Source organism: Elgaria multicarinata, chromosome 1 (assembly GCF_023053635.1).
Source record: "Elgaria multicarinata webbii isolate HBS135686 ecotype San Diego chromosome 1, rElgMul1.1.pri, whole genome shotgun sequence".
Lineage (NCBI taxonomy): Eukaryota > Metazoa > Chordata > Lepidosauria > Squamata > Anguidae > Elgaria > Elgaria multicarinata.
In genome coordinates, this window is record NC_086171.1 from 158,601,542 (window position 1) to 158,626,310 (window position 24,769).

Sequence of the window (24,769 nt, forward strand, 5' to 3'; positions counted from 1 at the left end):
ATCATCCCCTCACCTCATGCATGGGTTAAAAAAAGAGGGAGAGAAAAGGCTTCCATTGAGGCCAATGAAGACTTTTTCTTTCTTTCTTTAACCCCCCCCACCCCACGGTGACAGGAATTTCAGGAAGCAAATGGTAGTGGGGAGTTTTAATCCTCCTCTCCTGGTGGGTGGTGTTCCCAATCTAAACTGGAGCTGCATGTACTTATTCTAAAGTAAAACACAGATAAACTTCAGCTACACACCACACAATTTATATAATGTGTCGATTAATCCTCAGTGTGGGTTCAGTGATGAGGGGGCCAGCACGGTACAATAGGCTGGGGCCCCAACTATGCCTTTCCTAAAAATGGCAGAGCTTATTCCTCAATGTATGATGATCATGAAGAGGTCACCACATCTGTATCCTATTTTCAGCCAGAGATGCCACATCAGTTGGCCCAATTCTTATGGACTACTGCACAGAACGGAAAATGCCACCAAGTGATGATTCTCTTTTATCATTGCAGCACTTGGACACTATAATCATCCATAATAACAGGTGGCAGATAAAGAGGGCTTTGGAGCGTTTGAAGCTTCATGTGCTTACTTATTTATTTCCTACAGTTATAGGCCGCTCTTCAGCCAAAATGGCTCCTAAGACAGTTTTCATAGCAAAATAAATTAAAAGAATTCACAGTTAAAACCAATCAAGTCTAAAAAATAAATCCAAAATCCAACAGGCAAAAAGTAATGAAACCACAGAGAGGCATCAGAAGGGCAATCAAAAGAGAGCATCTGAATCAGAGAAACAAAACAGCAAAACAAACTTGTTTAGGGTCAAATTAGATTTTAAGCACGTATTTGCCATGTCTGAGCGAGGAAATATCTAAAAACACACAACACCCATTAATGGATCCCCAATCCAGATTGGGACTATAGTATGGGGGAGGTGTTGGGTTATGCCCCCTCTTACACACTGTTTTCCTCTGAAATTCCCTGTCAGCTGTTATTTACTCCAGTTTTTTAAAATTGCATTGTTCTTCTTTGTTAACTATCTGTGCTTTGCCCAAACCAAACTTCCCCACATTTGGATGAAATGGGAAACAGCAGTTTGTTACAAACTACAACCTGAAACTCCAAATTACCTCCCCTACAAAGAAGGGGTTTAGCAGAAGGGGAGTTACAAGCCCAAGACTTTCTCATAAAGTTCAAAGCACAGTTTAACATTACATCTGAATGCAGCTATAGAAGAAAATGGGGTGCAGTTTAAAACCTGCAGAAGATATAAAACCGGGAGTGGATGCAAATCCATTTAGTTGACAGAATCAGCACAGAAAGTAACATTGAGACACTGGGGAAGCAAGCTAAAAAAACCGTAAGATGAAATTCAATAAAGACATATGTAAAAGTATGATACACATGCCGGGAAAGGCCCTCAAATATCCTATTTGTTTTTTCTACACATTGTAAAGGAAACTAGCAAAGCCAGGCATTTCTAAATGCTAATGCAGATCACAAATTAAATACAAGGCAGATGTGATTGTGGGACACATAGGGTCCTGAGGGTAGGTGCAAATGTGATTAAGAGCTAACTTTTTTCCTGAGGCACACATTGATATTTCTTCAAGTTTGCTGTAGCATTTATTAACCTATCTTAACCACGTGTATTCAGAAATGTGTCCTGTTGGCTTCCTACATCCTAGTAAATGTCTTTGAATTGAACATTAGGGCCAAACAAAACATGACATGTCCTCTTCCAGAAATTCTAGCAGGACTTCTCTCATTTCATGGGGATGAGGTTCTGCACTTCCCCAACCAATGTTGGCTGACGCTAGAGAAGAACAAGGAAGAGCAGAACAGTGTGATGTCGCAACTCAAGGTACGTTCAGCTAGACCACAGATGGGCAACTCCAGATTTTTTGGCCTACAACTTCCATTAGCCCTAGCCAACAGAGGCCTTAGCTAGACCTAAGGTTTATCCCGGGATCGTCCCGGGGTCATCCCTGTTCATGTAAATGACACACAGGATATCCCGGGAGCAGGCACGGACGACCCCAGGACGATTCTGGGATAAACCTTAGGTCTAGCTAAGGCCATAGTTAATGGCCAGGTACGATGCAGGTTGCAGACCGACAACATAGGGAGGCCACATGTTGCCCACCCTTGAACTAGTCATTAAGGCAGGTGGGAGTGAAGCTAAATATCTTCCTGCTGGTTTTGGTAGCTAGAAACATTTGGTGTAACATGGAGTCTAGATTTTAGTCTGTCTGTTTGGGAGATGAAGGCCTAATCTACACCAGCCACTTACCCCACGCTCGGCTTGAGATCATCCCTGTGCATCCAAGTGACACACAGGTGATCCTGGGGTCAACCAAGGATGAGCTCTCGGTTGTCCTGGGATAACTGGAACTGTTTCCCCCCCCCCCAGTTTTCTTGCGGTCCTGGGACAACCCCGAGGTCCGCAGGCAGTGTTGCACTCACACCCGGGGTCATCCCTCCTCTCTGCAAGTAGAAGGCTCATCAGACAGGCACAGAGCTCTGCGGGAGGAGCCCATGCCCATCGGGGATGGGGGGCAAAGCATCTTCACCATCCTGGGATGGCTCTCGGTGGTTTTCAGCACCAAGTTTGCAGTTGTTGTTGTTTTTAAAAACTTACTTTTGGCACAGGATCGTGCCCGTGCAATTGCGCAATGTCTCTGCTCTTTTTTTAAAACACACATGCTGCACCGGAATGTCCCTCTTCAGTTCCGGGATGACGCGCTGGTGTTTGGACCCTGGGGGATGTTCCTGGAAGCTGGAACGCCAGAGATCCTCCCCACCTCATCCCGGAAGGCCTGCAGGTATAGATTAGGCCAAAGATTCCATCCGCCAGAGGTAATCTTAAAATGACATCATGACCCTGCAAAAACATCACTGGATGGGGTAGAATAAACTTATCTAAAGAACCTTTCGGTGGCTAAATATCGTATTGCTTTCTCCAAGGCCAGATGCAATGTTTATTCTATTGAATTACTTCAGGGCAGATATGCTGGTGTCCCCTATCAGGAACGACGGTGCCCCTGTAGGAACATGGAAGTGGAGACAATGGAGCATATCCTTCTGTCCTGTAGCTTTTATAATCAGGCCCGCCATCTTATGATCACCCCATTGTTGAGCAAACTGTCCAGAAGTTCAGACAAATTTTATGTTAAGTTTCTGTTGGAAGATAAGTCCTCAAGAATAACTTTGGCTGTTGCTAAATTTCTTACAGTGGCAGCCAGGATTAGAGCTCTTTATGTATTAGACATAAGTTGATAATAGCTCCAACTGTATGATTTCATGTTTGATTCTTGTTCTTTGTTTTTTTCATGGATCTATGGATCGTAATAAAGAAGTATGTATGTATGAATAAACTTATGGCAAAAGCTAGAGGCACCCTAAAAAGAAAAATACATCCTTCCTCACTCCTCAAAAATGCTTCAGCCAATAGTCATTATTATGTATTGTGACAAATACATATTTGGACTAACCAGCTCTTCAGCACTGCTATAGCATTGGGGGCATTTTGAAATTAAATTCATAAAATACAAAATAGCCATGTTTGTGGGGAGGAATTCTCTTCCCCAAATGCTCCACGCCTAATTCTCCAGGAAGGCTGCAAACAGAGTCAACTCCACTTAATCTAATAGGGAGCTGCAAAATAAAAGCTGATAATGAACTGGGCACTGCAAGTCTAAGGCACGCTAATATAGCTCTGTGCCAACTTGAATAACTTGCCCCATAGCAAGTCAAAATCTGCTACAGAGCAGAGTAGCTATATGTGACTTGGGCTAAATAGAAATCTAATTGCCAGAGTTCAAGATCCAATAATCCAGCCTTGAATTGATAAAGTTCTCACAACAGCCCTATACTTATTTAATAGTCCTTTCCTCTCGCTATGGATCCCTGGTGGGAATTGTACTACTGTGTGTGTAGAATTGGAAGGAAGGAGGTATTGAGGAGGTGCAGAGAATACATATCAAATTTGCAGATGACACAAAATTGGGTGGGATAGCTAATACCCTGGAAGACAGAAAAAAACGTCAAAGTGACCTTGATAGAATGGAGCGCTGGGCTGAAAACAACAGAATGTTTTTTTTTAAGGGATAAATGCCAAGTTCTACACCTAGGAAAAAGAAAACAAATACACAGTTACAAGATGGGGGATAATTGGCTCAATGATGCTACAAGCGAGAAGGATCTTGGAATTGTTGCAGATCACAAGCTGAATATGAGCCAATAGTATGATGCGGCTGCAAAAAAAGCAAATGCTATTTTGGGATGCATTAATAGAAGCATAGCTTCCAAATTGTGCGAGGTAATGTTTCCCTGTATTTGGCAATGGTTAGGCCTCATCTTGAGTATTGTGTCCAGTTCTGGGCACCACACTTCAAGAAGGATGCAGAAAAGCCAGAGGGGGTTTAGAGAAGGGCCTAGAAACAAAGCCCTATGAGGAGAGATTGAAAGAACTGGGCATGTTTAGCCTGGAGAAGAGAAGATTGAGGAGAGATATGATAGCACTCTACAAATACTTGAAAGGTTGTTACACAGAGGAGGGCCAGGATCTCTTTTTGATTGTCCCAGAATGAAGGACATGGAATAATTGGCTCAAGTTACAGAAAGCCAGATTCTGGCTGGACATCAGGAAAAACTTCCTGACTGTTAGAGCAGTACAACCAATTACTTAGGGAGGTTGTGGGCTCTCCCACCCTAGAGGCATTCAAGAGGCAGCTGGACAGCCATCTGTCAGGGATGCTTTAGGGTGGATTCCTGCATTGAGCAGGGGGTTGGACTCAATGGCCGTATAGGCCCCTTCCAACTCTGCTATTCTATGATTCTATCTTTCTATGATTTAAAGGATCAGTGGTGTAGTGGTACATTTTGAAGAGGAGGCACTTAGTATCCTTAGACATGGCCCCAAAGAGAGTCCAAAAATTCAGACAGCTGCATTGATCCATATCATTAAACCAGTTGTAGTAGCTTTTATCTTCACCAAGAGCAGGTCTTTTGTAAAGCTAATGAGTCTTAATTGCCCATTCTCAATCAGGCCACCATCGCCCCAAATTCTTTGCATACCTATATTGTTGTTGGGAAAATACGTCTCCCACTCACCCCAGCTGCTATTAGAATTGCAGCTAAACTCAGAGGGAACAGAGAATTCTGAGGAGGGCAGATGACATCATAATAAAAAAGTGCCAGGGCTGTGTCCCTAGGGCTGAGTGCCCTTTAACTACATGCTGTAAGGGATCCTTAACAGAACATTTTCAGCACCGCCACCAAACTACAATTCCCAGGATACTTTGGGGAAAGTGGTATAGAACTGGTATAATTTTGTATTTTGCATTATTTTCCCTTGTGTGCTCTCCATGCAATTTGAGTTGGCCAGGAAGAATGCCTCAGCTGCTTATTAAGGACTGTGTGATGCAGAAGCAGCAGCACTGGCTCACACTTCCAGTCTTTCAACTGTGAACCTAGCAGGAAACCTCCAGAGAATTCCAAATGGGAATATGGCTTTTGTGCTCCCATCTCTATCTGTCTATAACAGTGCACAACTTTCTGTCTGACTTTATATCTTGCCAATCATACACAGCAAAATAGAGCCAAACTGCCTGGATCTAGACCCTGCAAGCCACCACCATTGAGTCACAACTGGCCTGAAGTCCTCCAGCATAGGACTGGACTGGACACTCACATCAGAGGCTTCTCCAAGCGGCTTCCTGATGACCCAACGATCTCACCCAGCGTGCAGAAAGTCTGGCCAAGGAAATCCTGGAGAAAGGAATTGATATGGTCATTATGAAATAACACAAGTTCAACTTAGCTACTGGAGACTGTTGGTGAGAAGCTGGTGTATCTTATGGGTTGGTGTATCTTATATGTGGGAAGAACACCCAATCAATCAATCAATCCAGCCTCCATGTGAAAACCCATGTCAAGCATTTCACCTATAACATAAAGTGTTAAAATGTTATTTCAAAAAACCTACCATGAATGGTCCATATTTTCTGAAGCTAAAATGCCAAAAATCCAATATTATCCCATGCAAGGAATGAGGAAGCCCTTTTTTAATCATATGATTATTCCTGCTAGAGTAGCATATGCAAAGCATTGGAAATCTAACCAAATTCCAAGAATTAGAGTGGGGTGGGCAACATTTGGCCCTCCAGATGGTTTGGCATAGATGTCCCATCAGATCTAGCCAGCATCGCCAATGACGAGGAATCACGGGAGGCCAAAACATTTGCCAGTCCCTGAACCAGAGAGTGGTATTATTAAACTAAGGGATTCGGCTGTTCTGAACAAATTAACTTTTATTCTAAGAGCTAGTCAGGGAGGGAGGGATCTGCTGAAATTCCTTCTTCTGCCCAGCTATTCAGAAGAGCAGGAATGTTGCCTATCTTTACACGCAGTCACCTTACCTCCAGTGAAGACAGGCTAGATCTCCATGGTCCATTGCTGGACAATAGAGAAACAGTAAGTGCAGTCCTATACACACTTGTCCTTTTGGTAGCGGGCGATGGGCAAGACAGCTTGGAAAGCTGCTAACATCAGAACACACAATAGTGAGCTAGAGAGACAAATAGTCTGTCCCAGGATATGGCAGCTTCCTATGTTTGCCATGGTAAAATGGAGAGGAAAAAGAAAGAGGAGGATCAAAGTGTAAGTATCTTGAAAGTGAAAGGATTGGGCAAAGAAACAGAACATGGCACTTCACTTACATGCTTTGACAGGTCAGGGCTCTTTGAGTCCACATCGTAACTGCAGGGAAAGAGAAGCAGAAATCATCCATCACTTTTCAGTCATACTGAATCTCAGGATTTCCCACTCTACAAAGCCTACGAAGCAAAGAAGAGTTACTCAGCAGGGACAATGTACACGGTTTGTGAAGAATGAAATCGATTCAATGGTAATCAAGGACAGGAGACAAAACCTGCTGCGTCCCTTGGGTGGATTCCTGTGGTTTGCTTCTCATGATCAGAAATGAATTGTTTTCTTCATCCATTACTTAAAGCAAGGACGCTTCATTTTTCTAAAGTTTTAAATTGTGGAAATAATAATAATTAGGGTGTCTGATCTCTGATTCTGTAGGGATGTTGGAGAAATCCATAATAGATTTAGATGAGTTTGGATTTCTATGAATCCAACCTGCAGATTCCCGCAGCGGACCAGTTTTTTCCAAGTTGTGCAAATCCCATGGACTTGCAGACCAGTTCTTTACTTTTTGCGCAAGTGCACATTTGCAAACATGAATTAAATTCTCATACATCCCTTTAAAATAATCTAATTCTGTCAATAAGCAGATAATGGTACAAAAGCCATCTGGCCATCTATGGCCTTAGCTAGACCTAAGGTTTATTCCTGGATCGTCCCAGGGTCGTTCCTGCCTGCTCCTGGGATATCCGGTGTGTCATTTACATGAACAGGGATGACCCCAGGACGATCCCAGGATGAACCTTAGGTCTAGCTAAGGCCTATGAAATACCAACAGAACAAATTTAACAAAATCCACATGCCCCAAATCTCAGCTCTCCTGTTCTCATCCTTCCTGCTAGAGCTGAAACAGATATTCAGCTTTTCCTGAATTTTCCAACTTCAAAGCAAAATTCACATTCCGCATGTGAAATTGTAAACTTAAAAATCAGAATGTTTTAGAGTTGTTGTTATCTTTTGATCATTTTAATTTGAGAAGAATTCAAAGAGGAAATTTTATAAGCTCTCAATAGCAGTGCTCTCACCATTGCATGTTATCAAGCAAATGCTGCCATTTCATGTTGTGTAGCAAATATTAAAAAATACAAATACCATCACATAACAACTATGAAATACTCATTCATTGAAAACCTGGGGGAAAGTTGGTTTCCTAATTTGCCAAAAAGAACGTTTGGGAGCAAATTTGTTTTCATACTTGCTCTTCAAGGCTTTTAAAATGCCAAGGCCCTTTTCTGTGCAAGGGTCACTGAAAGAGCAGCACTTCCAAGTAAGGAGTCACTTTGGAACAGACAATTTCAGAACACTACAAGAATTCCAAAACAGAACTGACAAACTCTGGCTCGATAAGGCAATAATACAGAGATTAATTGGAATTATTGCTGCCCTTGGAGCTCTGAATGAAAAGAACTCTGCTGAATTTCAATGCGCCTGGGGGCTCCCTTCTGTCTTTGCAAATCCCAGCTAGGGCAAAGCTCATGCGTGTTCTTCACTGCACCATCACTCTGAATAGCAGGATGGTGCCCAAGACAGATTTGGTACCGGTAGGGATATTTGGAAAAATTGCATGACACAACAGTTCCCATGGGTGAGGCTGCAGCATGTGCAGGGCATGTGAAACAACCATTTTGCATATAAAAGCCCCGCTTGGGTGTTGTCATGTCATGTGAACCCAGTGAGTGTGAGTTATGCTTCATATAACCTTCATATAACTCCAAAACAGACCATGGGTTATGTGAAGGTTGCTTAACCCTCTTATAGCCCACATTTCCCAGGTTTGTACAACACAACAATACTTGAGCAGGGGTTGGACATGCCACGTGCCACACATGCCACTGCAGCATGTTGTGGTTTAAATAACCTACAATGAGCTGTGCCCTGATGTGCAAACCAGGTCAATGATACTGCCGTCACACCTTCTCCTCACCCACACTTATTTACTGGAATGCCCCAGGTTATGTCACTCACAGATCGAACCGCAGATTCTGCTTCTCTTCAAAGAAGTAATCGAGGATGAACTTGCGCACAAAGTCAGGGTTCAAGGTGTTGTCGATGACTTCAGTCCTGCCAAACTGAAAAGTAAGGAACACAAATGAGAAGTGGAGGAGGTCCAGCAAGATTGTAACCAACAGCAAGATGACTCGAAGGGAGATTATGTATCTAGGCATTTTTATAAATAAAATAAATATCTTGTTCAGCCTTCCTCAACTTGGTGTCCTCTAGTTGCGTTACACTGCAACTCCCATCATTCCCAGCCAGCATGGTTATTGGCTGGGAATGATGGGAGTTGCAGTCCAACACATCTGGAGGGTACCAGGTTGAGGAAGGCTGGCTGACCGAGTTATTTACATTGTAGAGGATTAATCAAGCAGCTCCTTCCAAACTGTAGGGCTAGAGTGGGGATGTTTTCCTATCAAAGGGTGCATTTGGGAAGAAGAAAGAAACTAAAACCATTTTTATCCTCCCAGGCATTTTAAGAACTATCGTTAGTCCTTTTCTATCATAGCAATATGATTTTGCTGCTGCTTTTACTTTGGTTTTATGTACTGTAGTGTTTTTACACTTTGCTGTTGGCTTTACTATGTGTTTGCTACAAACACTATGTGTTTGTTGGCTTTACTATGTGTTTATTATGTGCAGTTTTTATTCATTGTTTTATTGACTGTATTTTATGTTCTTAGTGTCACACTGCCCAGAGAACTTGGATTACTGGGCAGTTTAGAAGTGCAATCAATCAATCAAAAATAAAAAAGAAATAGTACTTAAATGACTAAGCTTTAATGGGAAACCATTGTTGTTGTTGTTGGGGTAATATTGGCCACCTTGAGGCCCAGTATTGGGCAAAAGGCGGGATACAAATAAATATAATAATAATAATAGTAATAGTAGTAGTAGTAGTAATAATAATAATAATAATAATAATAATAATAATAATATTTCAACCATAAATCTCTGTATTTTTCGATGTGTCAGCAGCATTTCTAAGCTCAGTAGCATAAGTTGTTACATTTGTTGCCAACAGCATGAGGTAGGGAGTCTGCCAAGCAATCCAGTACATTTGTAGGAAATGCTCCCATCTTAGGCACAAGTTAGTTACATATCAGCAGCTGATGCAGATCATGAGAAAACAGGAGCACAACCTACGAAATAGACATGGGTGGAGGGTATACACGAGTGGTTCCACATTTCCAGAGATGGTGAAAGGGTGTGAGGAAAAAGAAAGAGTTGAAACTGAGGAAAGTTAAAGTCAGTGAAAACAGGAAAGGGGATGATGAAAGATTCAACGTAAAGACAAGAAACTCCTGTATCTAAAACTGCCAATTTCTTGTTGGCATCACAACTATGGTTGTGCCTTGACACAAAGCTAGCCTAGGGAGAGTTCATAAAGGCTGGGTGATTAAGTCTCTAGGTGCATCAATTAAGCAGATGTTAATTATACGTCATCAGTCCTCAGGGGGTTACAGAATAGCTGGGTGGACTTACAGAGCCTTCCTGACTGCAACCAATTAATATCTTTAAGGGCTAAATTAATCCTATGACACAACCTTGTGTGTGCGTGTGTGCGTGATACATATGCACATGGGTTGTGTTTTAGGGGGAGATGTTTCCATTCTGGGTTTCAGTCAGAGCCAGCCAGAACTCCGAAGGAGCTCTCCAAGGTGCTGGACCTATTTTGGAGCTGGGTTCAGCACCTTGGAGAGCTCCTTCAGAGTTGTGGCCAGTTCTGACTGAAACCCATAATGGATCCCCCACCCTCCACTGTCTAAGGCCATGGAGAAAGGAATCTAGGCTTAGACTAAATCCAACTCTCTGGGACCAGAGAGTCGATCTACACCAAGCAGGATATAACACTTTTAAAATGGTATGAAAACTGTATCTGTAATGTGTCCTGGGCCTGAACAGTTGTCTTAACCATTATAAACCATTATAAGCAGTAGTGTAGATCTTGCCCAGATATGAAAAAGCTGTACATCCAGTAAGCTGAAGGAGAACTCTAAGGTCCCTTATGAGCCAAAGCCAGAGAAAGTAAATATACAGAAACAAGAGCTTTTTGTGTTGGTATTTGTAGTCAGGGACCTCAATGACCAGCTGACTACCCACTTTATGTGGTGTAACGTACTTCAGAAACTAAAAAGGGTGGATCTGAATTGCTCTCCGCTGAACGCCTGCCAAAGCTGAGACGGGAGATTATGCGTTCACAAAAACTTGGATAGCCTCCAATTCTCCCTGGGGAAACAAAATCTGGAGGTAGAGAGCAAGAAAATGCTTCAACCTCCTTCATTGCACAATGGGGACATCAGCTCTGAATTGACAGCGAAGGAGGCATCCAGGAAAGAGATGTAGGGGAAGCGAAGAGAGCGTGAGCTTTGAATGAGCAGGACTCTGGGGAAATTGTGACAACCAGGTAGCATGCTGTAGCTATTTAAACATTTACTGGCTAGTGCTCAAGCCATCACTGTGCAGGGAGGCGGTCATGAATAGCCTCTGACTGTGCAGTTAAGACCAGCAGTGCTTCTACCTTGCTGCATTCACCCAAACATATTTGAGTTTCTTTCCTAAAGGGCTAATCTAGCGGTTATGCAGAAAAGGCTCGTTTTTTAAAGAACCAAAGAGAGAAACCTGAAAACCACCTAAAATTGCCTGGGTGCAGTGCTGTTGTCTTGTTGTAGTCTAGTAGACACCTATGAGAGTTGCACAACAACAACAACAGTTCTGGTAGTTACAGCAGGGGGAAGAAGGGGCTTTTGCCAGTGGATAAACTTGGATTTCCCTAAGCCAGAACAGCAGATGCCCTGCAACCAAAGTCCTACAGAACAGTGATGATCAGCTAAATAAAGCCTGGACTTTCAAATGGAACAAACAACAATTGCCCCAAACCCTACAAAACTGTATATTCAATAAGTCTGTTGGTACTGCAGCTTTTGAAATGTATTTGCCCTGGGGGCTGTTCTTGGAGGCCATGCTCACGAGAAGGAACTCTTTCATGCTTAAGCAAGACAGCAGGCACATTTACCAGATAGGAGGAAGTGGTAGAGCATCGCTGTTCCTTGCCCACAGATTCTCTGGAATTACATGCATTACACATGGTTCTAACGTTGTATGAGTCAGAGAGCCATTTCAGCACCCCGTCCATCACATTCCACCCAGCACACTCTGGCCTCTGCTCTCACTTGTTTGCACACAATGTGTTGGCCACATGCCCCAGCAGTAAGTGCGTCATTTATCTCCTGTGACCATTTGAACAACAATGTCTGTGTGTGCACAGGGAGACTGGGAGCAAGGGTAGGAATTAAATTCTGCACCGGGAAGGCTTATAACTAGGCATCCTGTGACCACTTTGGGACTGTATGCGCTACTGTGCTATTCACTGCATGCTGTGGTAAGTCTCATCCTGCTGTTTTACCTGGAAAAAAGCACCTCGCTGCCCTGTGCTATGTCTGTGTTTTTGCACTGGCATGCTAGAAACAATGATCCTGTTCAGACAATGTACTAAGCCACTGTGGTTAAGCACTTTGAGCTAAACATTATGGCTTAGCGTGTTGTGAGAACCATGACTTAGCATGCCGTGTGAATCATTTCTAACCACAGTTTAAACATGCTCACTAACTGTTTGCTGCAAAAGGATTAGCTGCCTAACCATGGCTTAGTGTGTTGTTTTAATAGGCCCAATGTGGATTCAGTATCTTTCCCAATGCATGTGTGGTTATTGCAATGTGAGGACAGAACATATAATAAAACTGCTCTTAAAGTGCCAAGAGATGCAAATGAGAAGTATGATGCTGTGAGAAAAGCATGAAGAAGTTACTTTTGAGCTGGGGTGCACAACCTGTTCATCTCTGAGGGCTGCATGTCATGCTGGCTCAGAGTCAGGAGGCTGCACACACATTACATGTTAAAGCCCTAAATAGATTGGAACCAGGTTACCTGAATGAGTGCCTTCTCCAGTAAGCCAAAAAATCTTCTTCAGAGGCCTTACTCTGAGTGCTCCCACCAAGTAATGAGGCGTGACTTTGTTAGCAAGCAGGCCTTTGCAGTAGTGACACCCCATTTATGGAATAGCCTATGAGTTTGCCTGGTGCTATCCCTGTGGCATTTTGGTGCCAGGTGAAGACCCCTCTGGCTACCCATGCTATTTAAATGATCATAGTAGTCTGGGCCTCTTAGTCTTAAAAATGGTGTTTTAATTTTGTGGTTGCTACGAATTTTGTTTCTTGTATCTTACATTGTTTTTGATATTATTATTATTATTATTATTATTATTATTATTATTATTATTATTTGTTTTTATGTGTATTTATTGTAAGCCACTTCCCTGACCCTGGGCTCAGAAGCTCAGCTGCACCCTGAGGATGACTTAGAGTCCAATGAGCCACCTGTTCAGGGAGAACCCTCGGCACCCACTCTTATAACTTACAGGCCTCGCCACAATCTCAGACTCTACGTATGACTACCTCATAGCTTCTCCTGTTCCTCAGCCAAGTAGGGGCAAAATATTACAGAAATAACCACAGGGCCCTTTAATGGATACAGCTAGCATCCAGTGGGGGTTAAGCCTTTAAATGTTCTGGACCTGACAGCCTTCTTAAAGCCTCAGTTGGCTGGAGTTGGCTGTCCAGGGTTCTGACAGACCTGGTTGTGCCCCTATTCTCCTGGACCTGATCCTGCTTTACTGGATGCATGTGACTCCTCGTGACTAGGAACCAAACCATTTGTGAGTGCATGTGCTACAAGCACATTCTCCTGGACATCCAGCCTAGACGGGATGTTGCCCAGGGAGCTTGATGTTATGAAGTGGGCTATAACTGCCCTAGCAAACTAAATGGTTTCCAGAAAGAGGTGACCACAGATTTCAACACATTTTAGGGAACTGCCATTTAGACTGCCAACCATTCCTTTCCACCACCAGATCAGCTCATGAGAGCTTTCTCATATTAGCCTCTTTACAACCATTGTTGCATGAAGTCACCTGCAGATTGGTTCTTTGTCTTGCATGATATAAAAGAGAGAACACAAACCACATTTGGTCAAGCCCGATGGGAAGAAATATGCCATTGCTTGGTGTGCAATTATTTGAGCTCTACAAAGTGGACTGATCCCAATTATGATGAAAAAATCACCAAGTAAGACCACAGTGAGAACTAGTGCCATTTATTATTATTGCGCCATCAATGCATATGGCATTTTACAGAAAAAGAACATCTCTGTCCTTTTGCATTGGATACACCCCCGAACACTGTGTCTAAACAGCTGCTCTCTTTTCACACTTTCCCTTTTAAAAGAAATGATTAAAAATGCATCTGTTTAGGCTGCATCCCCTAATGGGTTTTTAAATTTATTTTTGTCCCTTCAGCAGTTTTCTCGGCCTGATTTGAACCCCCTACTCTTTTAACCTTTTTTATGCTTCAGATTATAAACCAGCAGGCAGGGGTCTCTGTATTTTTAAAACTATACTTCGTACAGTAACAAGTGAGTAAATGTCTACTACTACTAAGAATATTGTTATTACCAGAATGGACAGGACTCTGCCCCATGAAGGTTACATTCATTGCAGATCAAATCACGGTGAGAAATTTCATATTTCCCTAGCACTACTATTTACAACATGGGCATGGTCCAATGTGCTCGCACCTTTTGCATATGGCATTTCAGAATTGGGATGACATGGAATAATCTGCAAGAGGATTAATGTATATTTGTAGGGGGAGTCTACATTGACTGTGGCAAAAGAGATGGAGAAATAAAAATCACCATTTCAGTAAATATTGACTGGAGGCCTATAGCAAATACAGAAACTTTTGCTTTGTGAAACAAAACAAGGAAGTACCATTTTCCTGAACCCTATTTATCCGCACTATCAGGACATTACAATAGCTGTGGAAGGCTATTGAAGAGAACTTTTTAATCTGATCTTTCTACTACTGCCACTCCTAAAATATGATCTTACTACTACTGCCACTCAAAATTAATAATAAGCAGTATTTATATATAGGACACTCCCAATGTTCAAAGAGCTTCATGTACTTTATCTCTCAGTCAGCAAGGCCTGTAGTCTATACACAAATATTTATTTTGTGTAATGAAATAAGCACCATTTCCCCCCAGAATCCCTGTCCCATCTACCCTCAGTGAAAGGATGCTACAGTAGCTATGACATCGCAGGGCAGTGAATCTGCTCTGGGTTCCAGTCAGAACCAAGCGCTATCCAAGGCCTTCACTGAAGCCATGGTTGGGGTAAATTTGAACTAAGGACTTTGGACCACACAGCCTTAGCTTTACGCTATCTCTTGCTTATCCACTGTATATAGCATAAAACTGAGCAGTCCTGGTTCCATACACTAAATCCCACCCCCCTGATACTCTTTGGGAGCCAGTGTGGTGTAGTGGCTAAAGTGTTAGACTGAGAGTCAGGAGATCTGGGTTCTAGTTCCCACTCGGCCATGGAAACCCACTGGGTGACCTTGGGTCAGTCATAGACTCTCAGCCCAACCTACCTCACAGGGTTGTTGTTGTGAGGATAAAATGGAGAAGAGGAGGAGGGTTATGTACACCACCTTGGGTTCCTTGGAGGATAAAAGGAGGGACATAAATGCAAAAATAAATTAAATAAATAAAAGCTATGCATAGGAAACTAATTAAATGTTGGCAATACTTACATCTCCACACACTCCAGGAGAAAGAGAGGGTGGGTGAGATAGGAGATTTTATTTATTTATTTATTTATTTAATTAGAAGACTAAAAAGTATACATTTGTACTACATGCTGGAAAGCTAATTCTTCAGAATCTTCATAAAAATCGTCTATATCTCTGAGAACAGAATAAAAAGCTGCTATTTCCCTCCATCTTCATCACCGGTATGTTTAGCGCCAGGGAATCCAAGTTTGTTTGTTCAAAATATTTACACTTTGTTGACTGAAGGAGCTAAACACAATATATAATTAATACTAATTTCCATAGAGTCGGTGTGCTTGCCATGCCAAGATTCTGAACATCATTAACTGAGTCCCTTTCAGTATGCATCTGTTATGTTAACAGGAAAACATAGAGTTTAAAATAATATGGAATGGTTCTGGCAATTTCCCCCAAAGGATCATCCTGTCACAGGCTGAGCATCTGGTCTTTGGGGGTGGGGGAGCAGAAGCCAACAGGTGCTTTTGAAATGGAAGTTCCATAGTTTAAGCTCTGTGCTACAGTCCAGGCTATTTGGAGGAGTCTATGTCTATTCTTGACCCTCAATGTCTGAGGCAGCCTTACCTTTAGGCTGGGTGAGGTCACCACCTCATGTGGTGAATGTTGGGAGGCAAGGAGTGATAGAAGGTGTCAGAGATCAGACCTGTGCACCACATGGCTTTTCCTAACCCCCCTAAGCGCTTCCTCCCATGTGTTCCTGCCCACTTCCCAAGATCATCTTTGGAGGCTCTTCTCTGGGTGCTGCCATCCACAAAGAAAGCTACAAGGGAAAGAGCCTTCTCTGTAGTGGCCCTTCCCTTTCCAGGGAGATCGGCCTGGCATCTTCACTGTGTACCTTTAGACTCCAGATTAAGACCTTCCTCTTCCAGCAGGCATTTAATCTGTAAACTGTAGCCTCTCACTTTATTTGTTTTAGTGATGGCTCTTGAATATTTTTTCATGCCTTTAATGTTTTAATATTTGATTATGTTGATATTTCCATAGTGGTATTTATACCCTTCATTGTTGTTTTATTGTTTGGTTTTTTTATGATTCTAAACCTCCCTGAGGACATCTGCCAGCTGGATGGTATATAGATGAAATAAATAAATCCCTCCCAGCCAAAATCTCACATTAATCAGGAAATCTTATGGTGGCCATGATTTCCTTTCTCCTGGTCTGGAAATGGCTCAAAACTCTGGCTGTCCATGAGATTTACACCCCTTCCTAATCACTACAACCATCTCCCACCCTGGCAGGCTTTTGCTGTAGCCCAGGAAGTCCTTTCTGCTCTGTCCGACAAGTTATTGTGCATCTCAGCTCCTAGAACAAGATTCTAAATGAGCTATTCAAACATTGAACAGGACCAATTTCCCCACCTCATTCCCCACATCATCCCATGATGGGTTACTGTCTTTTGCAGATTTTTTTTTCTTGCATCTTTATTGCCACTTCCCAGGGGGTGAGATCTGAGGGGGAAGCCGTGGAATGCTAACTTTGCAAATATCAATTATTGGGCAGTGAAGAAAATAAATGAAGCCAAAGGGAGTGTCAAATGTTAGCTTCAGATATGGGGCAGCACTTTGGGGAACTATATTTGCAGCAAAGGGCAATATTAATAACTACTTCATTTCATTAATCTATGTCCACTGTACAGTAATACAGAAAGCCATTCTGACACACTGTGGGTGAGTCATTAGATGGGGGGCTGCATGGGATAATTAAAATTAAATCTGGACTCAGAGTTGTTCCACACTAATGGAATTTGGGTCCTTGACAGAATCATTAAAGCAACCAGATCCTCAACCTACGGAAATCAACTCAGGCATCGCAAGCAAACAGCTTACAATTTTACCCAGTCAGGCAGTATATATTTTCTAAATCAAGAGGGTTATGGAGACAAAGGGGGAATAACAGTGACAAGGTGATCTTACTAGGAGTTACTGCCTATCTTTCAGCTGATTTACTTTTGCCCAGTTTGTACATGCACGAACAAGGGATGACCCTTTTCCTATTGCAGTACCACTTCAGATGGCAAGTCAGAAGTTACGTGTTTGAACGCTCTCCTGCCCTCGCTCCTGCATGTAGAAAACTGGTGTGTCAAACAGAAGGGATTAAGCTAGCATATCTGAAAATGTTCAGATGGGGCAGTCTTTCTGGAATCAATATCTCTGATGAGTATGAAAATAAAAAATACAGATGGAGAGAGAGAGAGAGAGAGAGAGAGTCCGAGACCAGTTGGTTTCGATCACTTTTGTCCAGTGCACAACACTGAAATAAATTATTCTGATGCATAGTAGTTAAACCATGAGACAAGCCAACTGATATCCTCAAAAATTGAGAACTGTCTTTTTTTCTTTTCTTTTTGCTTCATGGCAGCAGAGGACAAGGAAAATGGCGGAGAGACCAGAAAAAGTGGAAGGTCCACTTTGATCAACATAAAACAGGCCCTGAAATTCACAGACTGCTAAATGTCCTTTTATGGGATCTCTTGCTCCCTGGATTTCCCACCTCTCCCTAACCTAGAGCTCATCTACACCAAGCAGGATATTCCACAATGAAAGCAGTATAAAAGCGGTATATAAAAGGCAGGAGCCACACTACTGCTTTATAGTGGTAATGAAGTGCACTGACAACTGTTGGGGCCCATGACACATCTACACCAAGCAGGACACAATACTATGAAAGTGATATGAAAGCAGTATGCGGTATGTGTCAATGGGCCCCAACAGTTGTCAGTGCACTTCAGTACCACTATAAAGCAGTAGTGCGGCTCCTGCCTTTTATATACCGCTTTCATAGTGGAATATCTGCTTGGTGTAGACGAGCCCCTAGACGCTCAAAGCAGCAGGACAGCTTGTGTAGATTACGCAAGAGATATCCCGCATGTTGAGGTTGGTATTTCATGACCGATGTGGTTGTTTTCTACACAAAATGATAGCAGAGAGAAGAATCAACAGCACAAATAAGCAGAAAAGATTAAAAAGAACAGATGCATACCAAATTGTCCTAAATAAATAAGTAATCTTTCACTGGAAGCCACAGAATAATGGCAAGTTACATTCTATTTTGTCATTCAACTCCCTGTAGTTTTAGTAGGGGGAGAAAAACACATCCATTAAAGAAATGCATTAGTTCAGTGACTTATTTCTTAATTTTGTACGAAAACTAAATAATTAAAAATGACATTCTCTAGTTCTTTTTTTGTGGGGACTGGGGCAGGGTGCTCTCTCTCTCTCTCTCTCTCTCTCTCTCTTTCTCTCTCTCTCTCTCTGTGTGTGTGTGTGTGTGTTGCATAGGTTTTGTTTGTAGTTGTCTGTATGTTTTCCTTTGAGGGGGTTGTTTTGCCTGCATGTGTTTCTCTGAGCATCACGCATTTGCTTCCTGACTTTGTGTGTGTTGTGCTTTGTTGGGGGAAATGTGTGATTTGGGCTCAGAAGACCTCTGCCTTGTACTCGGTGTCTTGGTGCAGTTATTTGTCTCTGAGCCTCATCAGTTTTCCTTTTGTGAAATTTGTTTTGGAGGAGAAAACTGGGTTCAAAATAGTTTTTTTCTGCTTTGGAGCTCAGTGACCATCTGTACTTTGTACTTGGGTTCTTGTCCAAGTTACTTTCCCTTTCATCTCACTGAGTTTGGAAAATGGGTGTTTTGTTTTAGCCACCATGGCATCCATTTATGAATTAGCAAACCTGCCCCCATAGTAATCATTTTGTGAGAGTACCTATGACATACTCAAAATTCCAAATGAACCCACTAATCTCCCCAAATTGGGGATCTCTGATGTATATGATACTTTTCCTGAGTGCTCGCAGCACTTTACATGCGTTACATCAGCAGTCCTCCCAAGAATGCTGTAACAAAGGCCAACATCAGTACCGTCATGTTGCAAATAGAGGGAGACTTGAAGGTGATGGTTTGCTGCAAAAACCCAGAGTTCATGGCTGCAGTGAGATTTGAACCAGGGGCAACTTGGTTCACAATTCTCCATTACTGACCACATGCACTCTCAACAAGCCTCCCACCCACCACCCACACCAACTCCACTCTCATAAGCAACAGCCCGTGAAGTTGGGTCGATGATTACATGGCTCATGGCACTGATTTGGGTGACACCAATGCCACCTGTGGTGCAATGCTGGATGGATTGGAGAGGGGAGGACAGATTCCTTTGGGACAATTAATATGAAGAGCAGCCTTTCCCAACCTGGTGACCTTCACATGTCTTGGACTACAACTCTCATCACTATCAGCCTGCAAAGACGGAGGGCACCAGGTTCAGGAAGGCTGATGCAGAACATCCCATTCAGGCTCACCGATTCACTATAATAGATAGCCCAAAGTCCTCTAGGGCTTCTATGGCCTAATACTCACTAGAGTTACTATAGCAAGACACAACCCCTGATCCTAAGTAACAGATAGATAGCAATAGATAGATAGATAGATAGATCCTAAGTGATAGTAATATATAGTTAGATAATGACAGATCCAGAACCCCTGATCCTAAGTTAGGATTGACATATTGCTTAGAAATTTGAGAATTCCCTGGTGCTAGTATTAAAACAACAAAAACAAAAGCAAGAACGCTAGCTGTCACACAGTGAGATATTTGGCCCAGATTTGCAGTGATAGCACAGCAAAATGAGAGACTGACAGCATTTATTTAAAATGCACACACTCTAAGCTCTTTTTATTGCTAGAAGAGCAATATGAATGATCCCATCTATTTCCATCAAAGGTTCTCCTTTTAGGATGGCAAGTTGGGAGTCCCTTGTGAAACTAATGACTCAATGGAGTATCCTCATAACAGCAGAGACTAGAACTCAGACCTGTATTCCAGTAGGCCAAAGGCTAAACTACTCTGGTGTGCTGCTACAGCTTCAACTTACAGACAACTAACCGGTGCTCTTCCCTTCTTTCACTCCTGTGAAGGAAGATGGAAAGGAACTGCTCCGGGGAAACGAATAACACAACTTAATGCTGTAATGCCTGAATGATCAGACTTCTTTCCAAACCTGGTGACCTCCAGATGTGTTGGAATACAGCTCCCATCATCCCCAGCCACCCCGGCCAGGGATTAGTATGACATGCACAAGCAGGAACAAGCTGCTGGGAGGCGAGGGCTCCCGTGCTTCTTCCCATTCCTCCCATGCAACTGACAGGAGTTCAGAAGCTTCTGCTTCTAGCTGACCACAGTTTGCCCTGTCGTCTAGGCAGCAGCTAACTGACTGATTCCTTTGGGGCTATTAATATATAGGGCAGCCAAATTCAACCTAGTGCCTTCCAGATGGGTTGGACTACAACTCCCATCAATGACCATGCTGGCTGGGGATGATGGGACTTTAATCAATTAGAACTGGAGAGCGGCAGGTTACTAAAGCCCTAGCTGAAGGGGCTGATCTGACTGCCACCACCACATGGCTGCCCTCAGTGCGACTCAACTTCCCATTTGCCATAGCATGCTGTAACCGTCTGTCTGCCCTGAGCTCAGCACATGCTGGTGGCAGCCATGCCCTCTTTTCCACCACTGCCTGCCACCTACACCAGCCTTCTAAATGTAGCAGCTAAGGAGGCAGTCCAAGGGATCATCTTGATGGTGGCGCATCAGCGCCGTGAGCCCCCAAGCCCCCGCATTTGTGCTCCTTCGCGTCACCCACATGCGAACGAGCATGAGTGCAAGGGTTCACACGCGAGGAGGAGTGCCTGCACATGGGTTGCCCACGCCTCCTGGCATCCCCATTTTTATTTTTATTTTGCTTTGGAGGAGGCATGGGGGTGCACGTGCCTCCTGACATCCCTCTTCATTTCTTTTTTAAAACTTTTGTTTTGGCTTCTCCCTGTGCCAGAGAAGCGCAGCGGCCATTCAGCTCTCTGGCCCTCCCCCGTCTGGGCAGATGGCGACCAATCAGGGTTTGCCATCTGCTCAGACATGCTTCGGAAGCAGCTCCGAAGCAAGGTGACAGACAGCAAATGTGTGTCTGAGCCTTACTGAAAGGAAAAAGTTGGGGTAAGTGACCAACTTTTTTTCAGCGGAGTTTCCAGGGTTTGCCCCTGGATGGCTTCACAATGGTGGCTGCATCATGTAGATGACCTGCCGCCACTCTGAATCCACACCGGGGCAAACCCTTCATCAGTACGACAATGGAACCAGTTACCAAGGGAGGTTGTGGGCTCTCCCACACTAGAGGCATTCAAGAGGTAGCTGGACAGCCATCTGTCAGGTATGCTTTGAGGTGGATTCCTGCATTGAGCAGGGGGTTGGACTCAATGGCCTTATAGGCGTCTTCCAACTCTACTATTCTATGATTCTAAGACCAGCCCTAGTGGGGCTACACACCCCATGTAATGGAAACACTGGATGTGGGGAAGGGAAGACACTTCCAGCCATAGCCGGTTACATCTATCTGTGTGCTTGTAGAATGAAAGCTTCATGTACTGGTACTATAATGACACAGCAATATGCCACAAATAACAACTACATAGGACAGACTAGAGACACTGATGTCCAGAGTAAAAAATCCTCCCGATTCAAGTAAACCAGAGGGGGAAATGAAATGTTATCATTCAGAGAGAAACAATTTCTTTTCTTCTTCTTCTTTTTTCTTTTCCACTGCCAGGGCTCTTTTTCTCATGGATCAAATCAAAAGGGCTTGAATTTTATGTTGCTTTCGGCAGAATCAATCAAACCAGTTTAAAAAATCTTTCCTTTATCCGTTCATTGATGTCACACTGATTTGCATTATGCACTTTCAGATGTTATCATGATCATACTGTTGTTTTCTGTAGACATACTGTGCTCACATTTTTTTTCTTTTTATGCAGCATAGTGCCAGAGAATGGGCCAAGGGGGGGGGGAACACACATAAACACAAACAAGCCCAGATGTTGTGTTTCTGGGGGGAGGGGAAAGGGGAAATTAGGCTTGGTGACTGACAAGTTGAGGAATGGAATTTTGGAAAATGTGAATTGGAATGTATTGATTCCAATCCAGAGGGGCTGATGTCCTCTCTGTAGCACCTCTCCCCAGAATCTCCGCACAAACCTTCCTGCGCACATCAAAGGCTCAGCAGCAATGACGTGTAGCTGCCCTGCCTTGAGGCCAGCTGACCTCCAATGAAGCAGGCGCAAACCCAGCTATGAGATGCTAATCATCACCACTGAGTTCTTCCGACAACAGCAGCAAAAGGTCTGACAGCTCAGCCAGCAAATATTATGAGAAGAACGCATCGTGTCCCTTGTTCTCCAGCCTGACATAACTAGGACCTGTGAGGTTACAAACAAATGAGGATTTGCCTGTATTGTTAATACAGACTGACAGAATGGCGTTCCATGGCTGGATATGGAAAGATATTTTTTAGGCATGCATCGTTTTTGCACCAAGGGTCTTACTATATGCATATAGATGTGCAGAAATGTATGTCCATGTATGATAACTGTGTTGATGTTTGCCTGGAGGCAGTGGAGGCTAGTGGCTCTGGTTTTGGTGGGGCTTTGATTCCATTTAGGGTTTCAGTCTGAACCAGCCAGAACCCTAAAGGAGCTATCCAAGATGCTGAGTCTCTTTAGAGTTATGGCTGGTTTTGACTAAAATTCAGAATGGAATCACAGCCCCATCGAAAACGGAGCCACCAGCTTCCACTGCCCTGAGCCCACTGTGCCAGGATTCAAATAAGCTTAGGATAGGAGCCTTTACTGCCTGAACCATACAGTCCTGAGCATATTATGTTTAGACTCATTCTTGGATGTGTGCTTTTCCTTTTGTTCATATTTAAATATTTGTATGTGTCCCTGTGTGTATTCAATTAGTACTTGGCTGCCTGTAGCTAATTGCTGGAACCCTCCTGCCAAGAATCGTGGCTTCCTTTCCAAGAAACAACGTCTGCATGTTGGCACCATATCTGTCCCTCCACCCTGTGCCACTGTTGGCCTGCAGCAACAGGCATTGACTTCAGGCATTGGCTGTATAGGAATGTGCTACTGCTCCACGGCTTTTATTAACGCGATGATTTATGAGCATTGGCCCCCAGAAGCAACCCCAGAATGCCGGTCCTCAGGCAAAGCCTGACACTTGCCTGTTACTCTTTTTCAGTCTTTTCAGAGCATTATAGAGAAGGTAAGTGCCATTTGGTGGTCGCCAGCAAGATGCCCCCGCTGTCTATGCACCGTACCTACAGATGTACCCCCTCCCTTTACATCCACACACATAAGCCATACGGATGCACAGAGCCCTGGACTTACAAAGAGAACATGTATGTTTAGCTACATCTGTAAATTTGGTCTTTTTTAACCTCAGAACCTCAGTATCACATATACACCGAAAAACAACCAGAGAAAGACTTCCAGGTACATATGTCTATTTATACATCATCTATGTTCATGACATAATGAGCAGAACTACCATCACCCCACTTGCCACAAATACTGCATTGAGGATGAAGAAAAATATTGTGGAGAGACAATGATACCAGGGAGCAGAGTTGGCAATTTCCTGGGGAGAAAGCCATTTATTTATTTAGTTTTCTGCCAAGAAGTGTTTAGAAAAGAAAGGAAAAGAAAAGAAGAGCGCTAGTCTTGACAATTCCAGTGGTACAACTGCAGTGTGTCAAGTTCTAGAGACAGTGTCAGTCTAGAATGAACATTTCCCAGTGTTGGGTGTCTCATCAAAGCAGCGACATTGCATGAGTATTTGGACTTCCATGGAGTGGTTTGTGGCACATTCTCTGGTTGTGAAAGTGGGGAAGCACATAGATTGTTTTGTAGGGTAAATGGTGGGGAGAAGAAGAATTTCTAGGACTTTTTGCAATCTGGGAAGCAGCAACAGCATCTTCCCTTCCCCCCTTTTAACCTAATTTTGGGGCCAAGCCAATGCATGCCTAGACAGAAAAGTCCTACAACTCCCAGCATGCCCCAGATTAAGATAAGTGGTTAGGCCATGATGTAGCATAGCTCTGCAGGCAATCAGACCAGAGGAGGGGCACCATCCTCTTCACCCCTCAATGCCTCTGGAGTGATGCCACATCATGATGTAGCATTGATACAAGTGAGGCACTGTGGGGGAATATGGTGGCCAACTGCAGTAGCAGCAGGGCAATTCATTTAAGAAGGGTGTGTGTGTGTGAAAGCAGCTGTTGCTCTTTTCACAACATTTTGCCTGCCCACCCCATAAAAACATTTAGTTTTTCGTCCGCACACAACCCTTATATTTTTCAAGAGAAAAACCTCTCCCAAAACATTTCTTCTCAGCTCTACTTCCCCTGTATCTCTTTATCACTGTTAATAGGGCCGGCCCTCTCACGAGATGGGGTGAATTCCCTGCCTCCATTGGCAGAGTGGGAGGAACAGCAAACTGCGTGCTCCCCCACCCCGCCCGGAGTCTTGCCATTGCCACCACTGTTGAA

General features: G+C 43.4%; 1 protein-coding gene across 2 annotated transcripts in view; it reads right to left on the minus strand.

Annotated features, from left to right (window-relative positions):
- The window catches only part of LOC134408431 (copine-5), a 157,752-nt gene that overhangs the window by 91,645 nt on the left and 41,338 nt on the right, over positions 1-24,769 (minus strand). For both annotated transcript variants that reach the window (XM_063140715.1, XM_063140706.1), the window contains exons 4-6: positions 8,674-8,777; positions 6,717-6,756; positions 5,690-5,766 (exon numbers count right to left, since the gene is read on the minus strand). In XM_063140715.1, the coding sequence (XP_062996785.1) occupies positions 5,690-5,766; positions 6,717-6,756; positions 8,674-8,777 (221 nt within the window). The remainder of the gene's footprint in view (positions 1-5,689; positions 5,767-6,716; positions 6,757-8,673; positions 8,778-24,769) is intronic.